The 23,231-nt window shown below is 45.8% G+C and overlaps 1 protein-coding gene across 3 annotated transcripts in view; it reads left to right on the forward strand.

Moving 5' to 3' along the window:
- The window catches only part of FLCN (folliculin), a 611,825-nt gene that overhangs the window by 160,202 nt on the left and 428,392 nt on the right, over nt 1-23,231 (forward strand). For all 3 annotated transcript variants that reach the window (XM_069645735.1, XM_069645734.1, XM_069645736.1), the window contains exon 3: nt 15,467-15,613. In XM_069645735.1, the coding sequence (XP_069501836.1) occupies nt 15,467-15,613 (147 nt within the window). The remainder of the gene's footprint in view (nt 1-15,466; nt 15,614-23,231) is intronic.

Genomic DNA, 23,231 nt, shown 5'->3' on the forward strand with positions numbered 1-23,231 from the left:
GTATTACAAATTATTAATGAAAACATTACGATTATAGAAAGAGCACAAGTTCAGAAAGCAGTCGGATGGCACGAAAAATGGCTAGCCAGATTTCTATGCATTATATATATTTGCATGATTGTTCTTGTTATCTTTTTGTTCTTTTTCTTTTACAGTCTCTATCATCTTAATCTTTCTACAGAAGAAAGAGCTCCAAATATTTTCCCAACTATGTAAACGAATAATGACAAGTTCCTTGATCTCTATACGTATATTGGGAAACATAAAAGAGATGCAGAGGAAGATAATGAAGGGATTAATGCATATCTAGATAATACAGCTCACCTGGGGAATGACATGTTGTATCAATGCATGAAAAAGGTGTGGGAAAGAGCATCTGATGAGAGTTGCTATGTCTGCTCTCTCGTCCCCTATGCCATGAATACAGTAAGGACTTTCATTTCAAAGGAGGTTTCAGCACACAATGAGAAATGCCTCGGCCATCTTGCAGCATGTACTACTCGAGGACAGTTTCACTAAAGTTTGGCGACCTTGCAATGGAGATCAAAATGGTTGTTTCCATACCAGGATGACTATATCAAAACCACATAAATGGAGAAGGAGCCTAGATGGAAAAGCAAAATACGTGAATGTCCTCCTGTAGGACAGGATGAGGTGATCATTGAAGAAATTAAGAGAATGAATTGTCCTGATGTGACAGAAATAGCAGGATCACCTGGATGTTCGGAACAAACTCGAATGTTGATCGATGGACAAGTGCATACCAAGAAGGGATGGGAAGAAGGAATGGTGTCCTGTGCAGCTCAACGGTGTCCAGTGAAAGGTTCAAATCCAAAAGGATTGAATGCCATAGGGTCGAGTCAATTTGACCTAAAACAAAAGGGTTGATTTTATTTATTTTTTTAAATTTTTAAATATATTTATTTTTGGGTTTCCGTTTTTGAATTAAAAGTGGTTTTTAACACAAAAAAGGGTGTTTCGACATTCAACCCTTTTGTTTTCGGTCCTTTTGATTCAACCCTTTTGTAATTCGATCCTTTGCATTCGAACCTTTGACCTATAACCCAGCTCAATTGCTGAAGATGGACTACGTACGTACAAGAAGTGCAGAAAGTTAATGATGGATGCTTAAAGTCATGGGCCAAGCACTCTAAATTGTTGACATGGGTAGAAGACAAATCAGGCCCAGTAGTTGTAGTCTGAGGGCCATACGACTGCCGACCCTCCAGAATAGATCTGTCCTTGCTATGATCACAGCGATGGAAGGAGGAGTTTGTGCCAAAATTGGGCCATCATGTTGCACAATTATACCTTCTCACGATGGCCAGACTGGAACTTTGATGGAGGCCATAACGCTGTTGACAGACCTGCAGGCCTGGATGCTAATGAAAAAGAAGCCCTCGTTGAACCCTGAGGTGTTGGCTAACTACCGACCCATCTCATTGTTGCCCTTCCTCATGAAGTTGCTGGTAGCCTTGGTTTCTCACCTGTTGTCTGCTTTTCTCGAATCTTCCTAGATCTGGACTGCCTGGTGGATCAGGGGGATGTCGACACAGTCATACTTTTACATCTGTCTGTGCACCGCTCGGTTGTCCGGTAAAGTACTTGACTGGTTTGTCTCCTTTCTGGTCGATCGCTCAGTCGGTCTGTCTTTCTCCTTTCCATTCTAGCTCGGTCCCTCTTTCTTGTGGTGTCCCGTAGGGATCTGCTTATGCTTTTATTGAGCAATTCGATAAACAGCTCAGCAAATAGCGGACTCGCCATTCGAAGTCTGACAGCCTCACCTTCTTTTTTTACCAGGAGTAGAAATTAGGAATTGTATTGAATTATTTTTCATTCAAATATATAGCAATTAAGAGTGAATACTCTATCCATAATTTTGTTTTTCTAGAACAAGTATGCAAGGCAGCTTTGATCTTAAGAGATCATATAATCTTCATATTAGAGAGGATTGTGCATTGAGAAGCACCTTCTGGGTGAAATATGGATCAAACATATTTAGCCATGCCTTTCATGCTCTAACACCACAGCAGTGTTTCAGCATTCCATAAATCACATATCCCTCACCATCAAACCATTTTTGGATCTCTATATGCGTAGGAGTTTTGAATGCAAACAGTCTATTTGCTAAACTGGACAGAAATGTACATATTATGTGTCCACCAATAAATCCTTGCAGCATGGCCTATATATTGATGGGAGTGCTCAAGTAGCCCAGTGAGAGCAATTTAGTAGCCAATTCCCCAGCCAGTGAGAGATATACTGGATTGACTGGTTTTGTCAACTTTAATCAGTGATTTATTCATGATTTTTCAAGACTCCTATCGTCTCTGATCATTCTTGCTAGAAGGGCACCTGTTTTGAGTAGTCAGAATCTGCCACAACATATCTGACCAGCTTAAACAAGCATTTGTTACGACATCTGAGTTATAGCATCTAGGTCCTACCCTTGCATTTCCTTTTGACTCAGCCCTAGGAGGAGTTTCTTTGGGTGCCATATTGCCAAAATGATGTTCTACTCCATCAGGTGGCATACTTTCCATGACGCCTCCCTGATGCAGAAAAGAATTCCACGGTCACGGAAACAGAACTCTTAGCATAGTGCACACCATACATTTACAGGAATATAACCTAGCACAAAAGCCTACTTACTGGCTGTACAGCATACCTTTAAATGTTGTAACGGTCCAGTAGGCCTCATGGCATCCTTTTCTTTATTTACAATGTTCATTGACACAGTGACCTACAGAAAGGGTCCAAAACATGGAAAGGTGGATTGATTGACATTAAAGCTCCCTGTTTTCAATTTGCACATATAAATAAAAATAGAAATTCCTGTCAATATTTATTTCCAAAACACAGATCATAAAAGTCGATATTCAGGTCTCTCGCTTGGCTCTCCAAGCTGTCATACATGCCTCAATAACCTATGAATGGTTAGTACAAACAAACAAAGTGGAAAGAAAAAACTAAGGAATGTATTTTCTTTTTAAATTATTTAAATGGCTGTGGAGTTGTTGCTCAAGCCAGCAGCACGAACACCAGCAACCAATGTTTTAGGGTGAAGGTAGAGCTTGCGATGATGTGGAAGAACCTATCTCCATTACAGTCCCCACTACCATCGTACATGTCACTGTTCATTTTTCATTTGAATAATGTACAAAATGACTGGTTGCAACCTATATTTTACAGAGGAAAAAAGAAATCTAGATAAATACAGACAACATTGCCACAAAATGAAAACAGATGCACATGTCTAAAGCCTAAATATCATAAAACCGAGAAGAGTTCGATGACTCAACAATAGGTCTCGTTTTAACGACTTACTACCTTAAATTGGTGTTTATGCTCGGGCGTGACTCAGCAATGATGTGAAGTCAAGTCAGTGCGTATATGGCAGTAATGCATGCAAAATAAAATTTCTATCCTAAATGTCAATAATTCTAAACATTGAAAACAATACTTCTGTATTCTAGTGCACATTGCTGATTCCAGTTTGTTTGCAAATCTTATCACCCATGTTAGATCATTGTAATTGTATTGTTTGTGTTGATTGTGAAAAAATAAGATAATATATTTGTGCCAAGAGCAAAATATAACGTTAGTTGAGGCTTTCAACCAAGAACAAAATCACAGTTTTAGGGCCGATATGTGTTGGACTCAAACCAGAGCTTTATCAGTGCCATGCATGCTCATGCGACATCACATAATACTGTGCTTTCTAGGTTTCTCGTTATTGTGAATCTGATTAATTGCATAGAAAATGCAGAACTGGAACCACCAGGGGGTGCCGAGATGCACTGACGCATCCGCACTGGTCTCCTCCGAAGGGCGCTGTAAGTGGGACCTGAGCCCCCCCCGGACCCCCAGGAGTGCAGTGCCGACCCCCCCCGCGGATCAACGACACAGCGGTGCCCCCGCGGCCCCAACTCCGATCTCCAGGCGTGGAGATTTCACTGAGTTCGGACCCTCGGAGAGAGGAGGGAGAAGGAGCTCCGCCTTCCCCCGCGCCACGGCTCCGCAGGAAGTAACGGAGAGCCGCGGCTCGGATAGGCCCCGCGGGTGCTGTCCCCCTCCGCGTTGAACTTTCTCGGGGCGGACCCTGCCTTTCTCGGGGCGGATCCTGCCTTCTTGGGGCCCCGAGCGGAGCCACACAGGATCTCGGGCAGTGCCAGCCTTCCCCAGCACCGCGGCCCCTGGAGCGGGGCGCCGCCAAGCCGCAGCCTACGCGAAGCTTCCATCTCAGCCGGACGGCGCGGAAGAGCGCCCCCCCACCCCCCCTGGCCTTCTGAGCTTGGGAGCCCTCCTGAATCCGGGCGGGTTTGCGCAGTGCTCTGGGCTGCGCCCCGCTTCATTTGGGTGCTGCATGCTGGGCCTCCCCGGAGCCCACCGCCGGACTGTGGAGCTGGCGCAGAAGCGCACTCAGGAGGCGCGGCCTGCCCTCCCGGAATTTATCAACCCCATCGACGGCCACAGAGCCAGTCTTCATCGGAGGCCCCCAAGGGTAGGGGCCCCCACAAAGGTGCCCACGACGATCCCTACACCCCTCCTCAGGCAGGCCTTCTCTACACAGCTTGGGAACCGCACGACGGGAGCTTAGGGGCGAGGGTGCCCCAAATCGACAACCTGCAACCAGCGCCACGGAGAAAAAGAAAGGGTACCCCCCTGGGTCCCCCGCAGCATTTCTGGAATGACCACAAAGAACGCCAATACTGTGGCGACTTGAATCAGACTCGGGACGAGGAGCGATGGGCCCGTATCGGCTGTGCCTCGGAGACCTGGCTTGAGCAACCTCCCGCCTCAACAGTGAGTACAACGCCGAGGCCGTATACAGGATAGACCCCCCGCTGCCCTCCCCCGGGCATAGTCTGGTAACCCGCCGGTACTGCCCATTGGGCCTAGGGCACTGGGGAAAAGATCCCGTGGTGTTGGTCGGGGGAGGCCTATGAACTGGAAGGAATCCCTACAGAGATTTCGACGTAAACCTTCAGGCTCGCCAACCCGCCCGGAGATGGCGGCCCCGGCACCCCTGGACATGTCTGACACTAGCACGGTCACCAGAGGCATGGCGGCCCTGGAGGAAATAAGAGGTTTCAGAGCAGACATAACGCCACGGCTGGATACCCTGGATAAAAAAGTGGACAACATAGACGACAGGGTCCAAGCGCTTGAAAATAACACGGCCTCGAATGACATTTTCGAGACGCAATTCGACATGCGCCTATCGGAACTTGAGAGGAGAGAAGAGAAATGCTCCCTGAAATTGGATGATCTGGAAAACAGGGAACGGCGCTGTAATCTTCGCTTTCTGGGGTTCCCGGAACGGGAGGGTGAAACGCAAATGGACATAATCAAAGCTGTGAACGCAGTGGTGGGGTCTCTCTTCGAGGGGGCGAACATGAATGAACCCACAATTGACAGAGCCCACAGGGCGGGAGCGATCAACAGAAGCCCCAGGTCCATACTTGTGCGTTTCCATTACTTCACGGAGAAGAACAAAATACTGGAACTGGCGCGTAAGAGGGGCCCGGTGGACTGGGAGGGAGCCCGGATCTCGGTGTATCAGGATCTGTCCGCCTTCACCCTGGCGAGACGCCGCCTCTGTTCCCCGCTGACGAAAATGCTCCAAGCCAAGGGGGCCCGATACAGGTGGGGATACCCTTTTTCGCTCTCTTTTGAACTGGATGGGTATAAGTATGCCCTGGTCACGGAGGATGACATTCGCAGGGTGTCGGGCGAACTTCTCGGAGAACCAAACGTGGAGGGGGAGGACCAAGAACGTGGAAGAGAGCCCGTCGGACCCGGGAGAATCAAGGCTTCTCAGGAGAGACGTAAAGTCCGAGGCCACAGGAAATTCAGGAGAGTGGCTCCGGCATCCCCGGGGCAACCTGACACTTGAGGAATCCCAGGATACTTCACGGTCAAGTTTGACTTCCATGTCTTTGGGGGAAACACTGTGATCATTTGTATTCTGAACATGATAAGGGGGGGGGCTCAAGTTGGGGTTTTAGGATAGTTTAAGAGCCCGGAGGAAGGAGACAATGGTGGCCTGGCTCAGCGACAAGATGAAGCCGCTGGTCTACCAGGCGTTCAGGGGGGAGGGGCTAGGGGGGAAGGAAAGGTTGGGGTTAGTTCGAGGGGATTCTAATGGGGCCAAGCCAAGTTTTCTGGTCTGTTTTGTAACAGTGGTTTTGTTATTGGATTATAGCGGGAGGTGGAAGCACTGTGAGAGCGCTGGAATTATTCGTCCCGAGAAGGGAGACATGGGCTCTTACCATTGCTATGATGGATGATTCCTTGCAATATTTGACAGTGGGTTCGCTAAATGGGCGGGGACTCAACTCTCCCACCAAAAGGTCCTTGCTGGTAAGGGAATTCACAAGGCTCCGGCTCCATTTCTTATTTGTACAAGAAACACATTGGGTTCGGGACAGGGAACCAAAGCTGAGAGCTAAGGCTATTGAACAGGTCTATGCAGCGTCCTTCCGGGCCAAGAAACGGGGAGTGGCCCTATTGGTTTCCCCCAGGGCTCGTTTCGTTCTCAAAGCCCAAAGGTCAGACCCGGAAGGACGATACATCATGGTTAAGGGGGAGGTGAGGGGTCGGCTGTTCACCATGGTCGGTATCTATGCTCCGAATGAGGCGCAAGATGTCTTTTGGATGGGGATGAGAGAGAAAATCGTAGCTTTCTCCGAGGGTACTTTACTGGTCGGGGGGGATTTTAATATGGTTCTCTGCCCTGATAGAGATAGGAGTTCGCCCAATCCACACCCCAACCAACGCCTCCAAAAAAAAACTGCCCGTGGCATTTCAATCAGTTAACGACGATCTGGGCTTGAGCGACACACACCACACAGACAAAGATCGAGACCCTGACTTCACTTTTTTCTCGAAACCTCATGCCACGTTCTCCCGCATTGATCACATCTTGGTGGACGCCACGGTCCGGGGCGAAGTCATCGAATCAGGGGTAGAGGTGGTTCCCTGGACAGACCACGACATGGTTAGAATAAAAATGGGTGTGCCCCCGGCCCCGCCACCCGGGTCCTTATGGAGGTGTAACGACCTCCTTCTACATGACAAAGAGGTGCGACAATCCCTCCTTACAGCCATTACTGAATACTTCTCTATCAACGGCAACGGGGAGGTCGGAGTCATGGGGGTTTGGGAGGCATTCAAGGCGACTATTAGAGGCATTCTCATCGGGACAGGTTCAAGAAAAAAGAGGGAGAGGGGACAGGAGGAGGCACAGTTGAGGAAAAAGATAGAGGCTATCCAACCTGGTGGGAAACTAAAAACACAAATGTTCCCCGGGAAGTGGGAGGAACTCCAAAGGTTGCGCTCAAGCCTAGCAGATCTCCAGGTTGGACAAACGGAAAAAAAGCTGTCCTTCCTGAAACAGAAGTACATGGAAAAGGGGGAAAAGGCTGATAAAATACTTGCTTGGAGGCTCCGGGAGCTCAGACATAGTAGGAGGGTTAATTCCATCCGGCCACCGGGAGGGGAGCCAACTGCAAGGGACAGCAAAATAGCTGAACACTTTCGGCACTATTATGAACGCTTATACAGCTCGGAATACACAGGGGACGGAACCGAGATCGATAGTTTCTTGGACTCTTTCCCGATTCCCGGCCTCTCACCTGAAAAGGCAGACATATTGGATCTCCCTGTATTTCCAGAGGAGATAATAGATACCATATCCTCCTTGAAGAGTGGAACAGCCCCAGGCGACGATGGGTTTACAGTCAAATTCTATAAGACTTTCCGGTCCACGCTAGCCCCGTTTATGTCCAAAATGTTCAACTCGGCACTTGACCAGGGCACCCTCCCACCTTCAATGATGTCAGCACTGATAGTAGTAATCCCTAAAGAGGGGAAGGACCCTTCCCAGTGTCAATCATATCGCCCCATTTCCCTTCTCAATGTGGATGTCAAGATCCTGGCCAAACTTCTGGCGAACAGGCTGGCAAAACTCCTCCCTTCACTTATACACGGAGATCAGGTAGGGTTCATCCCGGGACGCCAGGGGTCCGATAACATACGAAAGACCCTAGACCTCATGCACGAGGCCTCTAGGCAGGGGGAGGAGGGCTACCTGCTAGCGCTAGATTCAGAGAAGGCCTTTGACCGTGTCGAGTGGCCTTATATGGGCAAAGTTCTCCAGAAAATGGGCCTTGGGGAGAATTTTTGTAGATGGGTCTCCACACTATATAATACTCCCACGGCAAGAGTTCTGGTTAACGGCGGTACGTCGGAACCCTTGGCTCTGTCTAGAGGAACCCGGCAAGGCTGTCCCCTTTCCCCCCTTCTATACGCTCTGGCAATGGAGCCACTGGCCATCGCGATCAGAGCGGACTGTGGAATTACGGGGATACGCTGTGGTGACTGCGATTTTAAACTTTCACTATTTGCCGACGATATCTTGGGGTACCTAACCAACCTCCAGGTCTCTCTACCCAGATTATTTGATTCTTATAAACCACTATGGGGCCTTCTCGGGGCTTAAGATAAACGCCTCCAAGTCTAGTATTATGCCAATGGGTCTCGGGGACAAAGACATTGGGGATCGCTCGGAACTCCTGGGAGTAAGGATAGAACGTGTATCCACCAGGTATTTGGGCACTAGTATTCCTAGGAACCTTTCGCTGCTATATCAGTATAACTTCCCGGAGATCCTGGCCAAAATCAGCAGTGACCTCAAACGCTGGGCTCCCCTTACACTCTCCTGGTTTGGCCGTATGGTAACGGTTAAAATGAACATTCTGCCTCGCCTCCTGTATCTCTTTGCAGCCCTCCCTGTGGTCATTCCTGAATCCTTCTTCGAGGTTCTACAGGCCCGCGTCCTCCAGTTTATATGGGACGGGAGAAGACCAAGAGTCAAATTTTCCACCCTGACTCTGCCGAAATCTCATGGTGGATTTGCCCTCCCCGACTTCAGATTATACTATAAAGCAGCTCAGCTCCGGGTGATGATGGAGCACATGCGAGAGGATATGAGGACATACTGGACATATATAGAAGATGTCCACACACACCCTAAAAAAGTTAGAGATCTGCTATGGGCCTCCCCCAGAACCATCCCCTCCTATCTCAGAGAACACCCCACACTGGCAGTCTTATGGACACTCTGGAAGCCGAATAAAGATAACAAAATGCTGTCGTCCTGGCCGGCCCCTTTAACGTCTCTATGGGGTCCCCCTATCAACCTAGACACCAGAGGCTTCCGCGACACGCAAGCCTGGTCAGACATGGGGTTGGAGAGAGTTTCCCAGCTCTCCCGTGAGGAGGGCTTCATTGACTACGAACAATTGACCGAAGCACTGGGGGATAAACCACCAACGATCTTTGAGTACTTGCGTTTGAAGGGGATTCTGACCCATCCTCGGTGGGCTGACAATCTAACCCGCCCCCTCACCCCCTTTGAAGAAGTATTAACTAAAAGTGTCACTCGAAAGGGCTCCCTGTCCAAGTTCTATAGTACCTTGATAACGGCCAATCTGGAGGGGAGGCAGCCCTTCAAAGGTATATGGGAAGAAAGGCTGGGCATGGCATTAGATGATCATACATGGAGGGCAGTTTTCAAAACCATATTTACTGGTACTTTGTACACTGCAGCCATGGAGCATACTTTCAAGATTCTCCACTCCTGGCATCGCCCCCCAGACACCCTCTCCAAAATGTTCGCGGAAGTATCCCCCTACTGTCCTAGGCTATGTCACCAAAGAGGCACATGGTTCCATATGTGGTGGGGATGCCCGGTTATTCAGGTGTTCTGGTCGGAGCTTCTCAGCTGGATTAAGGATATAGAGGGATTCTGTCCAACGCTTCTCCCCTTAGAAATCCTCCTGGGTACTCCCATGCCGGAGACGGAACAAACTGCATTCCCAAGGGTCATCGGGGCCATGCTGAGGGCGGGGAGGCTAGCACTGGCCCAAAAGTGGAAAAGCGCTTTTGCACCCACCAAGGAGGAGTGGCTCGGTAAATTAAGGGCTATATTCACTTATGAAAAACTTACTGCAGTAAAAAACGATAGAGTCTTGGAGTTCTCACAGGAATGGACAGCAGTTCTCCTCCACGATGACTGTGTCTCTATGCGACTGTAATGATGGATCCCAATATTTATCTCCCGGGCTCACCCCAGCGCCGGCCCTAGAACGGGAGACTGCCCAACATTTTGCTTGGATCCATGCTGCTCCCACGATGTCAAATTGTATAACAAATGCATATAACGATGTTCAAAAGTTCTCACTGTTGCTTCCGTAAACTGCAAAAACCTCAAAGCTTGGTATGTTGCAAAGTTGGGGGGGAGGGGAGGGTGGGGGGTGGGGGAAGGGAATTATGTTGAAAAAAGTTGGGGGGGGAGTAAAAAGTAAAAAATTCTGTCAGTTATGTTGGTCTGGTGTATTCCTGGTAGGGATTGCTCGTGCACCCTACCTTATTTGTATTATGTCAATAAAAACAAAGTTAAAAAAAAGAAAATGCAGAACTATACACAGGAAGTCAGTTTTTAAAAGAAAAAGAAAATGGCACATTTTCCCCATGGTAAAATGAACATTATGGAGAAAAAGCATTGACAAGGCTAACAGTTTAGGCTTTTCTGTAGGCTTGGGAAAGGCACTTGCCAGGCACAGCCATAGTGGTATTAACTGGCCATGGATGGTAGCAGGTGCAAAATGGTACGAGTACTTGGGCATCTGATAGCTGTGCCTGGAAAATACCTAATACTTATATAGAAGCCAAAACGGTTGGCTTTGCCAATGCTTGTTTTTAACAGGAAGTCAGTGAAGGACAGGTGTAGGGCTTGTTCAGCGGGTTGCCTTGGAACTCGCCAGTAAAAATGCCAAAAGCAGTATATAAAGGAGTGTACACCTGGTAAGAAGTAACACACTTTATTCTGGGACCAGTGCCAGCTGGGAAAGCGAAATTCAAACAGAATGCGGAACAGAACTGCATGAAAAGCGCTGTCAAAGATACGCCTCTAAACCAAAAGCTTTTATAATCTCATGAACTAATTAGCACCGAAAACACATTGCAACATTAGGACATTCCTCCACGGCGATTGATTGGTGGGATTGTGCCATTCCCCTATAGAGGGACATGCATTATCTCAAAATGATTGGGTCTCACAAACCTTACCACACCGCCCTAGTCCACCCTTGTGCTTTCACAATCCAGCCCCCAATTCCCACATTGGTAGTGCCAATTTAATGAAATATTTGGGATGACCAGCGGATCTTTATTCAACTGCCACCGATCATCCCCATCCGTATTCTCACAGGAAGGTATTAGATCATGGCACTGCCAGATACTTGAACGACCAACACGTTACTGCTTTAATGTTGCATTTCAAAAACTCATCAAACTTCTTCCCAAACTGGGATGTGCTAAGGGGCAATTTCAGACCGCCATGAGCATTTTGAAACAGTCAGTAGACCAGCTTCAAAAACGAATATGCCAAATTGTAAAATGGTTGTGCATTCATTGTTTTTCCAGGGGACCCAAAAGCTCTGCTTCCTGACCTATAAAGTACCAAAGGCTGTTTGCTTCCTACCATGCGATCCTTAGAACGTGCTGTCAACCTCTGCAGCTACTAAGCAAGTTAATGAAATGTGAACATGTTTCTAAACAAGCATGCTTGGAGGACAGTTCACTGTGCCTCGTTTTTACCTTAAGACTTCTATACTTACCTGTAACTTAACTCTTTTGCCTATATAGTGTTGGCTTAAAACACAGGTGATAGGGCATTCTCCAGCCTAGTGCATATTAACAGTGCAGCTATCAATGAAGCCTCCTCCTCTTTTAGTGGGCTAATCCCGCAGCTGGTAAGTTCACGCCTCTTTACCACGCTGAACTTGCATTTTTACCAAAGGCTTATAAATCGAGTGTCTGAAAGCAGGCTTGGTTGACATTTTTCTTACACCAGTAGTGGGTTTACAACTTCAATTAATTCATTAACTCTCAGAAGCCTGTTTTGAGAAAACACTGGCAGGCACTTCGCGTGCAAAGTTGGATGGCTTGAAAGCTTGAGTAAAGCGAGCTCAAAGAGTTCCCAACACGAGGTGTTTTGGGCAGGGAGGGGCAGGAAGTGGATGGGGATGGCCATAGGGATTAGCATGGCCATTGTCAGTCAATAGTTGGACAAATAACCAAACAACACCTACAGGCTGTGTGTCCCTCCTCATATGCCTTTTCTCCCGATCTGTACTGTAATGCAATAGTTTCGGCTTATAGGTGTCGCAAGTGACACCTAATAGCCCAAACTAAAAATTGAAAAAAGACCAAATTAAACATGTTAATACCTCAAATTATAAAAGAAAAAATGAAAACATTAACATAAATAGATAATATATTGCTATTCGTGGTACATAATTTCGTTGGAAGACCATAATGCATCTTTAATTATAAACTACAAAACTGTGTTTGTTATAAATTATATTTTTGTACTAAAAGGTATAATCAGTTACCTAAGATTGTAAGTGATTATGTTCATACAATGCGATATGTAAGTACTGAATGGTGGGCCATTGTTTAATCCTCTGAATAGTATTAAGTAATGTGTGATAATTAAATTGTTCTTTTTTTGACAGATTTATTTCATTTTCCAAAAGGAGAATAAGCAATTACAGAATTTGTAAAATATAAAAAAAAAAAACTACATTGTTCTTAACACTGTCCATTAACTACATGTTATCACAATCAATGCACCAATTTTTCCTCTTTCTGGCATAATGTCTGCTGGAGGAGAACCATCTATGGTTCCGGAAGCATCTCAAGACCTTCCTTTTCGCTTCTGCCTTTGCCTCTCTGATCTGTTTTCTCTCTCAGCATCATGCACCTGGCCACCCTCTGTCCTTTGGGCCCAGGTATTTGCTCACCCTGCCACCCTTCTGCATTGTCTCCGGGCCACCCCTTGCACTGGGGTCTGTATCCGTACCCATACAGCCCCCCACCCACCTATATTCTGAACTTATTGGATACACCCCATCTGACTAACCTAGCATTTGACACTTGCTGGCTGCACTACCACTGTTTATCACCTTTATTTATTTACTTTACTTATTATTTATTCTGTTCTCTCCTCTGTTTCCGCACTTTCCACTTCTCCCCCTTCTCTTAATGTCACTGGGCCTAGTAAGATCGTTGTTTTTGTTCTCCCTTGCTCCCCTCCCTTTGCCTGGTCGCGCTCTGAAACACTTGTGTATGAGCACGATATAAATAAAATATCATTTCATCAAGAAAAGCCATTGAAATCAATTTGTGAGCCTTATGTGACCTTTATCTAGGAACACTCCTGACAATAGTTTGTGTTTTCTTTGTGTGTTTAGGTGCAACCTGCTTAGTTTTCATTGTAATTTGTTGCAAGTAATCTTCTTTTTTCCCCCCCACGTTGAAGTGGCTTACCATATCTCCATGTGAAATACACTGAGCCTCGAAAAAATGTCTGCCCTTATAGTCTTTGATGCCGTTAGGTAAATCTACACAAGAAGGGTCTCTCTGGTATCACTTTGCTCTCCATGGTTTGTTTGGGAGTTTTCAGTCACTTTGAGGCTGCAAACTGGAAATACACTGAGACAGTGTAAATTGGGAATTGACTGGGATTGCCAAAATGGGAGTGTACTTTGATGAGCCAAACTGGGTCTATGCTACTGATGCACCGCTTAAAGTAAGTGCGCAATTTAGTAGCTCAATGCAGCCCTACAGATAAGGGGTATATCGGACACTTTTACTCCATAAAAATAGGCAAATATTCCCCAAAAATAAAAATACTGAGTAAAATTACTCCTAATAAAAAAAAAAGAATTGGAACCGTAGAGCTGCTTTCAGCCAGACAGCTCCATGGATATGTTTGGGTCAGTAGAAAACATAGTACCACAGGAAGAAACTACTATTATAACTGCCTGATAGGAAGAAGTAAACGCATATCTTTTAATGTGCATGCGTAACTAGGTGCAAATAAATAATTATTACAAACATATTTACGTTATCCAGTTAAAACATATTTTTGCTCACTTGTAAAATACTCCCATTGGGAAATGGATGTACATTTTTACTCCCTAAAAATCATTTTATTCCCAACTTTGAAAAATAGGGAGTAAAAAAGTACCACTTCCAATTCTTATCTGAAACACTGGCTCAATATGTTATCGGGAGGAAGAGATGAGACTTCATCGTCTATCCCAAGGCATCTACACAAGTTGCCTGTGGCCAGCCAAGACCAATCTTTTTTTTTATGAGCATCACACACAGGTCCTTTTGTAACGAGGGGCCTCCATTCATCAGGTTTAAGGGTGCTAGCTATGCTACTTGGGGATCTTAACAAATTGTTAACGTCGTACTAAGAGTTTAGGATGTCCGTGAAAAAAATCGAAAAAAGAACTAAAAAAAGTCAAACATTTCTTTGGGTTTTTTGCATTTTTTCTTTTAAAACAATGTGGGGGGAGACACCCCCGCATCCGCCCATTCGCTACTCCCTACCCCACGTTATCCCTTACCCTACCTCCAACAATATTTCAATAAAAATGTTGGAAAAATTCTGCCAAAAAAACTGTCATTTTGTCCTCTGTCCTCGAAATATTCTGATTCTGTTTTTTCTATGTATACCCAGAGTTTATGCAGATGCTCTAATATCTAACAATACATTCTGTGCTGCCCTCAACAATGAGCAGCCTGCCTCTTCTCTTTACCTGCATTACTAAATCGGTTTACCGCACTGTCCCGCATTTATAAATGTGTACATTAGAAGCTTTGTTATCCAGCAACCCGTTAAACAGAATGTTCTGTTAACCGGCACCTTCCATTGCCATAATAGTATACTTTTTCGTTAAGGAAATGCTGGATAAAAACTGTTTGGAGGCCAGATACCCAAGGTTTAGGATTCAGAGAGCCCGTAAAGATAACAGATGACCAGGAAGGTTTGTTATCTGGCCTTTTTTCGCTGTTTTCTGGCTCCTTGCCACCTGGATAACCAATATTCCGATATCTGGCATATTTGGTTAGCAATTACTATAGGTGCTCAATGAAGCTTTTACTGTCTAATGTAGAGTACATTTATAAAATAAATGTACATTGTGGTGCCTTGTACTGCTCCACTTACATGCACCCACCTATGCTCGCTATAACATCATGGTTTCTGTAATCGGGTGTCAATCAGACCCCACACACTTGCCTATTCTACTTTACACCAGCTCATATCTGGGACTCTTCTGCTACAGTAAATGTTCTCTTTTAGGTACTCTGCTGGCCCTTCGGGGTAGCTCTGCTTTATCAAATCCAAAAGCACAACAAAGGATGCAATTTTCTAGTCACATTCTTTAGACCAGTCTTTGTAGGCATCTTGAGATGATGATGATGAAAAGTTAATTGACCATATTTAAATGTCAATAGAATGGTTGTATGAGAGCTTGTAACCTTTGACAGCTTTTTTCATCTCTTAAGATTGACATTTTTTCCTTCTTCTCTTACACAGGGCTGTAGATCGCTTGCAGTGGGACACCCTGGTTACATCAGTCATGATAAGGAGACCTCGATCAAGTATGTCAGTCATCAGCAGCCGAATCATCCCCAGCTCTTCAGCATTGTGCGTCGGGCTTGTGTTCGTAGTCTGAGCTGTGAGGTAAGAACACTGCATTTTCAGTAGTTGATCAGTTCCAGGTGCTGTCGTCAAACTGACATTGTCCAGGATATTTAACACAGTACATTTTATGTCTCTTAAACAGATTCAATAATGTATTTGTTTGTATTTGCCCATACACCGTTTATGGTGGTAAAATGATTGGTATTGGTATTGTTTATTTATAGTGCGCACCTAACCCAAAGGGTAGCAAGGCGCAGAAGTATCAAGAGGTTTGTGAAGCTTAGTTACATAGCAGCAGGAGGTGTGTCCAGCAGAGGTTACATTGCTGGTGGCACCTGTACAATAATGGACAATCAATCAAGTATCACACAGGATGTACAGTATATACAAATATTCTAGCATGTATCCTCCAATAGGCAAAAATAGACAAAGTATGTACAATTCACAAGAGTTATGGTGAAGCACAACCTAGAGAGATATTAAGTATTGTGTTCCTTAAGCCAGTGGATAGTCTTGGCTCTAAATTGTAAGTACTGGAGGTCCTCCCTAAGTGGTGGAGGTAGTGAATTCCAACATTGGGCTGCTTTGACGGGGAAGCTGTTCCCCCCAGACCTCATACGTTTGAATTTGGGCACAAGGAGGATATTGGCGTTGGCCTTTCTAGATGGGCGGGAGGAGATAGGTCTGGTAAATCTAGTTATTAAATATTGGGGAGCTGCCTGGTGGAGGCACTTATGCGTCAGTGAGACAGATTTAAGGAAGATTTTGTCTATGGTTGATAGCCAGTTGACAGATCTTCTAGTATCCGAGATATGTGCTTTGTTTGGGAAGCTCAGGGCAGCTCTTAGAGCGTTATTTTGAAGGGTTTGGATTTTATTGGTGATATATTTGTTGCAGCCTACATATAGGGCATTACAATAATCCAACTTGGACAGTATTAGCGCTCTAGCTAGTGTAATGCAGTTAGGCGATGAGAGGAAAGGTTTAGCTGCTCTAATAAGTTTGCAGGTGTATGATGTGGCAGAAGCCCCATAGCATTAACTTGTTTTGAGAGAGTAAGTGTAGAATCTAGGCATGGTCAGCAAGTTCTTATGGGTGAACAGATATGGGGTAATCACCCTGACGGGGTGCCAGTTTGTGGTAGTCTCCCATATATCTTGACACAAGAAGTCTTGCTTATTTCAGTGAGTCGCTTCAAAGGTCTAGTACAAGAACACTTATAAGGAGCCATTGCATAAAGATAAGCACCTCAAAATTCAACAGCTGACTGGTTGCCTGGTGCCTCACAGGTCTCAGGCTCCCCCACCAGTCGTGGACTTGCCTTCGGGCCTACACACTTCTGCCTCACATTACTGCACTATGTCAAAAGGACCAAAAATACTGAGACCTTCTCTTTTGATTAAAATGCTACTGGAACCCTGCGTTTTCCAACAGACCATTGATAGGTTCACCCCTACCTAGGGTGAGTCTTGTCCTAAACCTAGCTGAAAAGATCTGAGAGATGATCTGAGGCAAGAGTGTAATCAATTCAAGCTGCGCTTCTTCCTTCCTATCCCCACGGGCTCTAAGGGAAGACCCTTCCCCTCTCCCAATGTTGGAAACTCTCAGAGGCTGTGTCTCGACCCCTGCTTCGTCACTCGAGATTACATTTGGATGCGCCTCATCCCCCAACCCGCCCACAATAGGGGGTGAGGACAATAGCATAAAGCCCAATCTCCTGAACTCCTATCCTGTGGCCAACAAAGCGTCCAAACCCAGATGAGATTTTAAACCTATCCCTAACGCATCCGTTCTGAATTCAAAAGGAAAACATACATAATTTATGTCCAAAGTAGAGAATAGGTACAGTTCAGGAATAGATCTAGTAATGGCCAGTACTCTCGTCCTGTTTAAAACGCAGCCACTCTTCCCTCCCGGCAAATGGTGTATCCATATTGTGAGCAAAGCATGTGGTTTCACCTCAGAGGATCTCTCTGCAACCTTGATCTGGATAGTCTTAGCTCTAAATTGTAAGTACGGGAGGTCCTCCCTAAGCGGTGGAGGTAGTGAATTCCAACATTGGGCTGCTTTGACGGGGAAGCTGTTCCCCCCCCAGACCTCATACGTTTGAATTTGGGCACAAGGAGGATATTGGCGTTGGCCTTTCTAGATGGGCGGGAGGAGATAGGTCTGGTAAATCTAGTTATTAAATATTGGGGGGCTGCCTGGTGGAGGCACTTATGCGTCAGTGAGACAGATTTAAGGAAGATTTTGTCTATGGTTGATAGCCAGTTGAAAGATCTTCTAGTATCCGAGATATGTGCTTTGTTTGGGAAGCTCAGGGCAGCTCTTAGAGCGCTATTTTGAAGGATTTGGATTTTATTGGTGATATATTTGTTGCAGCCTACCTATAGGGCATTACAATAATCCAACTTGGACAGTATTAGTGCTCTAGGAAGACCCTTCCCCTCTCCCAATGTTGTTAACTCTCAGAGGCTGAGAGAATAGGTACAGTTCAGGAATAGATCTAGTAATGGCCAGTACTCTCGTCCTGTTTAAAACGCAGCCACTCTTCCCTCCCGGCAAATGGTGTATCCATATTGTGGGCAAAGCATGTCGTTTCACCTCAGAGGATCTCTCTGCAACCTTGATCTGGCTCGAGGGAGAGATCTCCTGCCCTTCCAGGTCTCCCGAGTTCCTTGGCAGAGAAAAGTCTTGCAATGTGAGAACCCCTTGGCCCACGATGTCAGTCGCTGCCGTGTCCACTGACTGTGGTTCCCCCCCACTAAAGGCATTGACCTTTTCTTTCGTTGGATGCACATTTTGGGGCGAGTTTAATTGGCCAAATGGCAAGGCCATCCTCTGCCCCCACCCCCCCCCCCTTCCTGGGCTGAGCTGTAGAGGTAGAGGCACTGGGACCTAAGCTGCAGGATTTACTTGGGGCAGCCCTGAATCAAAGGGGTAGATGATTCTGAAGATGATTCTTTCAGGTTTCTCATTCTTAATCTCTGCATAAAGTTCCTAGACCCCGAATTCTTGATCTTCTTGGTTTTGTGATTTTTTGACTTTGGTACTGCATCCTCCCTCTGGGTGGTAGGTCTTGTGGTGTTATTTTTATTGATATTGTTATTTTTTTATTTGGCTTTCTGCAGAGATGGACTAAAGACCTGCTCAACAGTGCAGTTAGTCGTCCATTACTGGATGTCGGTTTTTCTTAAAATTACATGGATTGAAATAAAGATTGGAAATGCAGGGGCTATAATTGAGCTCCTGGGCATCGGGCATTAACAGTAAGCAGGTTTTTCCTCTACGGCTCAAGGGGCTAGTGTATTTGGGCAACAATGTATAGCCTTTTCATTTTATTGAATGTATAGAGCGTCTTTCGCCAAAGGCGCTGAACAATTAAAAATATCAAAAAACAGTACAATTCATCATGATAAAAAATGAGCATAGGTACAAGTTACATCAGAAGGGAGAGAATCCAGAGAATTTAAGATAGATTTTGAGGTTTGTTTGAACGATAGGAAGAGATGAGGTGGAACGAAGTGAAAGGGGAAGAGCGTTCCAGTGTTTGGGAGCCAGGAGAGTAAATGAACGGAAACGAGACGAAGCACAGGGAGGTTTAGGAACAGTTTGAAGAAATCCATTCTGTGAACGTAAGGGGAGCGAGGGGACATAAAACAAGAGTAAGGCGGAAAGATAGTGGGGGCCAGAACATGAGTGCAGTTGAAAACAATCGAGAGAAAGTGGTAAAGAAGACGAGATTCAGAAGGAAGTAATTAAATTGGGAGTAGGGAGGGTGTAATTGAAGACCGAGGGGGTAAAGTGAAAAGGAGACGAATGGAGGAATTCTAAATTGAACAAAGATGAAGAAGGTGGGAAGCAGGGGAGACAAAGCAATAAAGATGAACAATAGTCAGTGTGGAAAAAGACAAGAGAGAAATGTTTTGTAGCATGAAAAGAAAGATGGGGCAAGGATGACAAATGTTAAAAAAGAGCATAGCGATAGAGTGGGCAATAGGAGAAATATGAAAAGTATAGGAGCGAGAAAGATCAAAGATAACGCCCAGGTTGCATGCAGATGGTGAAAAGGGAAGAAAGGAAGGGGAAAGGAGAGAGAGGAGGTTTTGGCGCTGGGAGAAATAGAGAAAAGAAAGAACAGAACCACAGTTTAGGAGGGATTAAGATGTAGGAAATGAGAGGACATCCAGTTCTGAGCAGCAGAAAGACAGTTTGAAACAGAGTGAAGAGCAGAACCAAAGGAAGAAACAGAGAAAAAGATCTGGGCGTCATTGGCATGCAAATGAAAAGAGAGATGAAAGAAAGAGATAAGGGCATAAAGGGGAGCAGTGTACAGGGAGAAAGGAAGAGGCTTGAGTGCTGAGCCTTGAGGGACACCATAAAGATGAGAGAGTGAGGCAGAAGAATGACCAGCCCAGGTTACGGTATCTATCACTAGCCTTTTGTACTGCATATATCACCCATTAATCTTTCAAAGTCTACTCGGTTTGTCCTCATGCTCCTTTATAAGCATTCACAAACGCACAAAATTAATTTCACATGGGTATGTTTGTATGGCACCAGTGGGCCTAAAGGTAGCTCCTGGTAGATGTTGGTGAGAAGCTAACTAGACCCTTCTAGGCTACAAGCAGGGGGTAAATAGTTCACAGCTTCTAGCAATTTTGAATACTGTAGCGAGATATCCTTTTAGATCAGATCATAGGTTTCCCACGCTTTGCAGGGAAACAGGAATACTAGTCTATCAGGGTTAGGTAGTGATTTATTAGTCAAGAGACGTACAGCCATCTCTACTGATTCCTGATTTGGACTGTAATGGCATAGTTAATATGTATTTGCAGTATTCTTGCCCCGTGTTGTTCAAGACATTGTTTTACAGGAAAATGTTAACACACCAAGGTGTTGGGTAACTGGCAGCTAGTTGGTGGATAGCCATGATTGACTGCAATTACCTCGATGTATACTGAATTGGATAATGGTTTGTTCTGGCCTTGCCCTAGTGTTTACGAAAGTGGTCAGTAAGTTCTTCATTGCACTTAAAGATAGCAATAAGTGAATTGAGTGCAAACATTTAGTGTAACAACATCTCTACTCTTGGCATCTCTAATTGCTGTTCACATGTGGGCTAAAGGACCAGTTACTATAAGGAAGCCACAGTAAAGTTATAAAAACAGAATGGATGTCACAGTTTTCCTTAAGGTCGTATGGCCCGCTTGTTCCTACAAGTCTTCTGGGAAGCTATTTCAGCAAACTAATGCTTTATATGCAAATATTTACTTTCCCTTAGGTGTGTCTTGGATTTGGAGAAACTCCAGCAACGAGATCACTAGTCAATCAGAGCTACGTCCAGAGTTTTATGGTTTGCTTTTCTTCCTTGATCTAGTTATAGTTGTTTGCAAAGATGACTTTGTAGCAAGCAGGGTTTGTTGGATATTGATATTGATATTGATATTTTATTTGTATCGTGCTCATACACAAGTGTTTCAGAGTGCAACGAGGCAAGGGAGGGGAACAAGGGAGAACAAACAACGATCTTACTGGGCCCAGTGACATTGGGAACGCGCAAGTGCATGGGAGAGGGAAAGGGGAAAGTGCATGGGATGGGGAGAGGGGGAAAGTGCTAAAAAAAAGGAATACAAATAAAGAAAACTTAAATAAATAAAGCAACAAACAGTGGTAGTGCAGCCAGCAAGTGCCAAGTGCTAGGTGTAAGGCAACAGACAGGGTGTGTCTGATAAGTGCAGAAAACAGAGGGGAGGGGGGTCTGTAGGGTTACAGATACAGAACGCAATGCAAGAGATTGCCAGGAGGAAGTGCGGGTGGGTGGCAGGGGGAGCAGGTACCTGGGCCCAAAAGTCAGAGGGTGACCAGATGCACGATGCTGTGACAGAGCAGATCAGCAGGGGAGAGGAGGAAAGAAGGCAGAAGCTAAGAGGAAGGTCTTGAGGTGCTTCCAGAACCGGAGATGGTTCTCCTCAAGTTTCAGAGTGGCAGCAAAGCTGTGCAGAGGGAGGCCCCAGCTGAAGACCGAGATCTACCCCCAGCTTGTTTCTTTGAAAAACGACTGACCGTGAGGGAGTTAGAGGTGGAGGAGCGAAGAGCTTGGGAGGGAAGGTATTTACGGAAGGAGAGCTGGAGCTTTTTTGGGCCCAGGCCCCAGAAAGCCTTGTGGACAATGCAAAGGGTCTTGAAATGTTTCCTTGCAGCCACTGGTAGCCAGTGGAGAGATTTCAGGGTTGGAGAGATACGATCCTGGAGCGATACGATGCCAGGGCTTGAGGCCAAGGACAAGTCTTGCAGTCCTGTTCTAGATAAGTTGCAAAGGGCAGAGTAGAAGCAGGTAGATTTAGAAAGAGGCTGTTGCAATAATCCAACCTAGAGAGAACCAGGGCTCGAGAGACAGTGAGCTTCTGGGGGAAGGAGAGGAAAGGCAGAATACCTCTGAGGAGGTTAAGTAGAAAGTTTGACTTTTTAGAGACATCAGAGATGTGGGCAGAGGAAGAGAGCTTGGAGTCAAAGATGACCCAGAGGTTCTTATCCTCACGGGTGGGGGTAGGAGGACGGCCAAGGGAGGCCAGCCAAAGAGTGACAGGAAAGGAGGGTGAAGGTGTGCCGATGAGTAGGATCTCTGTCTTTCTGGCATTTGGCCAGAGATCATTGGCGGCACATTAATCCTGAATGGCAGATAGGCAATCCGAGATGAGAGAAGGAGAAGAGGAGGGCCGAGGGAAACATGAAAATGAGTTGTGTCCTCAGCATAGCACTGAAAATTGGAGCAGAAAATGGCAATGCGGTAGGCGAGAGTTGCCAGGTATTGGTTGAAAAGCCAGGGTGAGAGGTTAGACCCCTGGGGAACACCGCAAGTAGAAAGGGAGATGGATGAAAAGAAGGACCCAAGTTGGAGCTGGGAGGGTCGATCAGAGAGGAAAGAGGTCAGCCAGGCTAGAGCCTGATCGGTGATACCCAAGTTATCAGGAGACGGTTGCGCAGGATAGTACGGTTGACCATGTCAAAGGCAGAAGAGAGATCGAGTAGAATGAGGACAGAGGGGATGTTAGAGTCAAGGTTGGAGAGCAGATCTTCACGGATGTTCAGGAGAGCAGTTTCCGTGCTTCTGGCCGCTCTAAAGGCAGACTAATGGTCATGTAGACGACCAACAGAATCAGAGTGAAGGTTAAGCTGCGAGATGGCCAGCCTTTCCAGGTGTTTGCCCAGAAAAGGAGTAATGGATATTGGGCGATAGTTAGCCAAGCAAGAAGGGTCAGCTGTGGGTTTCTTGAGAAGAGGGTGCACAAGAGAGTGCTTCAGAGGGGAGGGGAAGGCTCCTCAGGTGAAGGAGTAGTTGCAGGAATCAGCCAGGGCAGGCGCAAGGGTGTCAATGTGGTCCTTGATGGTTTTGGAAGAACAGGGTGGAACCTGTTTTGATGAGACTTTCATAGATCTGACTTGTCTAGAGACCTCAGGGGAGAAAAGAGGGATGTTCTTTTTACCTATACTGGGACCAGTGTACTTCACCTATTGGACACATGACCCTCTTGCAGGGAGCAGTTGAGCCTAACAATTGAATTCTTTGGTTTCTAGTGCCATTACAAAGATTGTAAAGGTATGATTAAGAGACAAAATGAAAGGTGTAACATAGCCCCTGAATCACACCAACATG

The sequence above is a fragment of the Ambystoma mexicanum genome, chromosome 2p (assembly GCF_040938575.1).
Source record: "Ambystoma mexicanum isolate Mex_15411 chromosome 2p, UKY_AmexF1_1, whole genome shotgun sequence".
NCBI lineage: Eukaryota > Metazoa > Chordata > Amphibia > Caudata > Ambystomatidae > Ambystoma > Ambystoma mexicanum.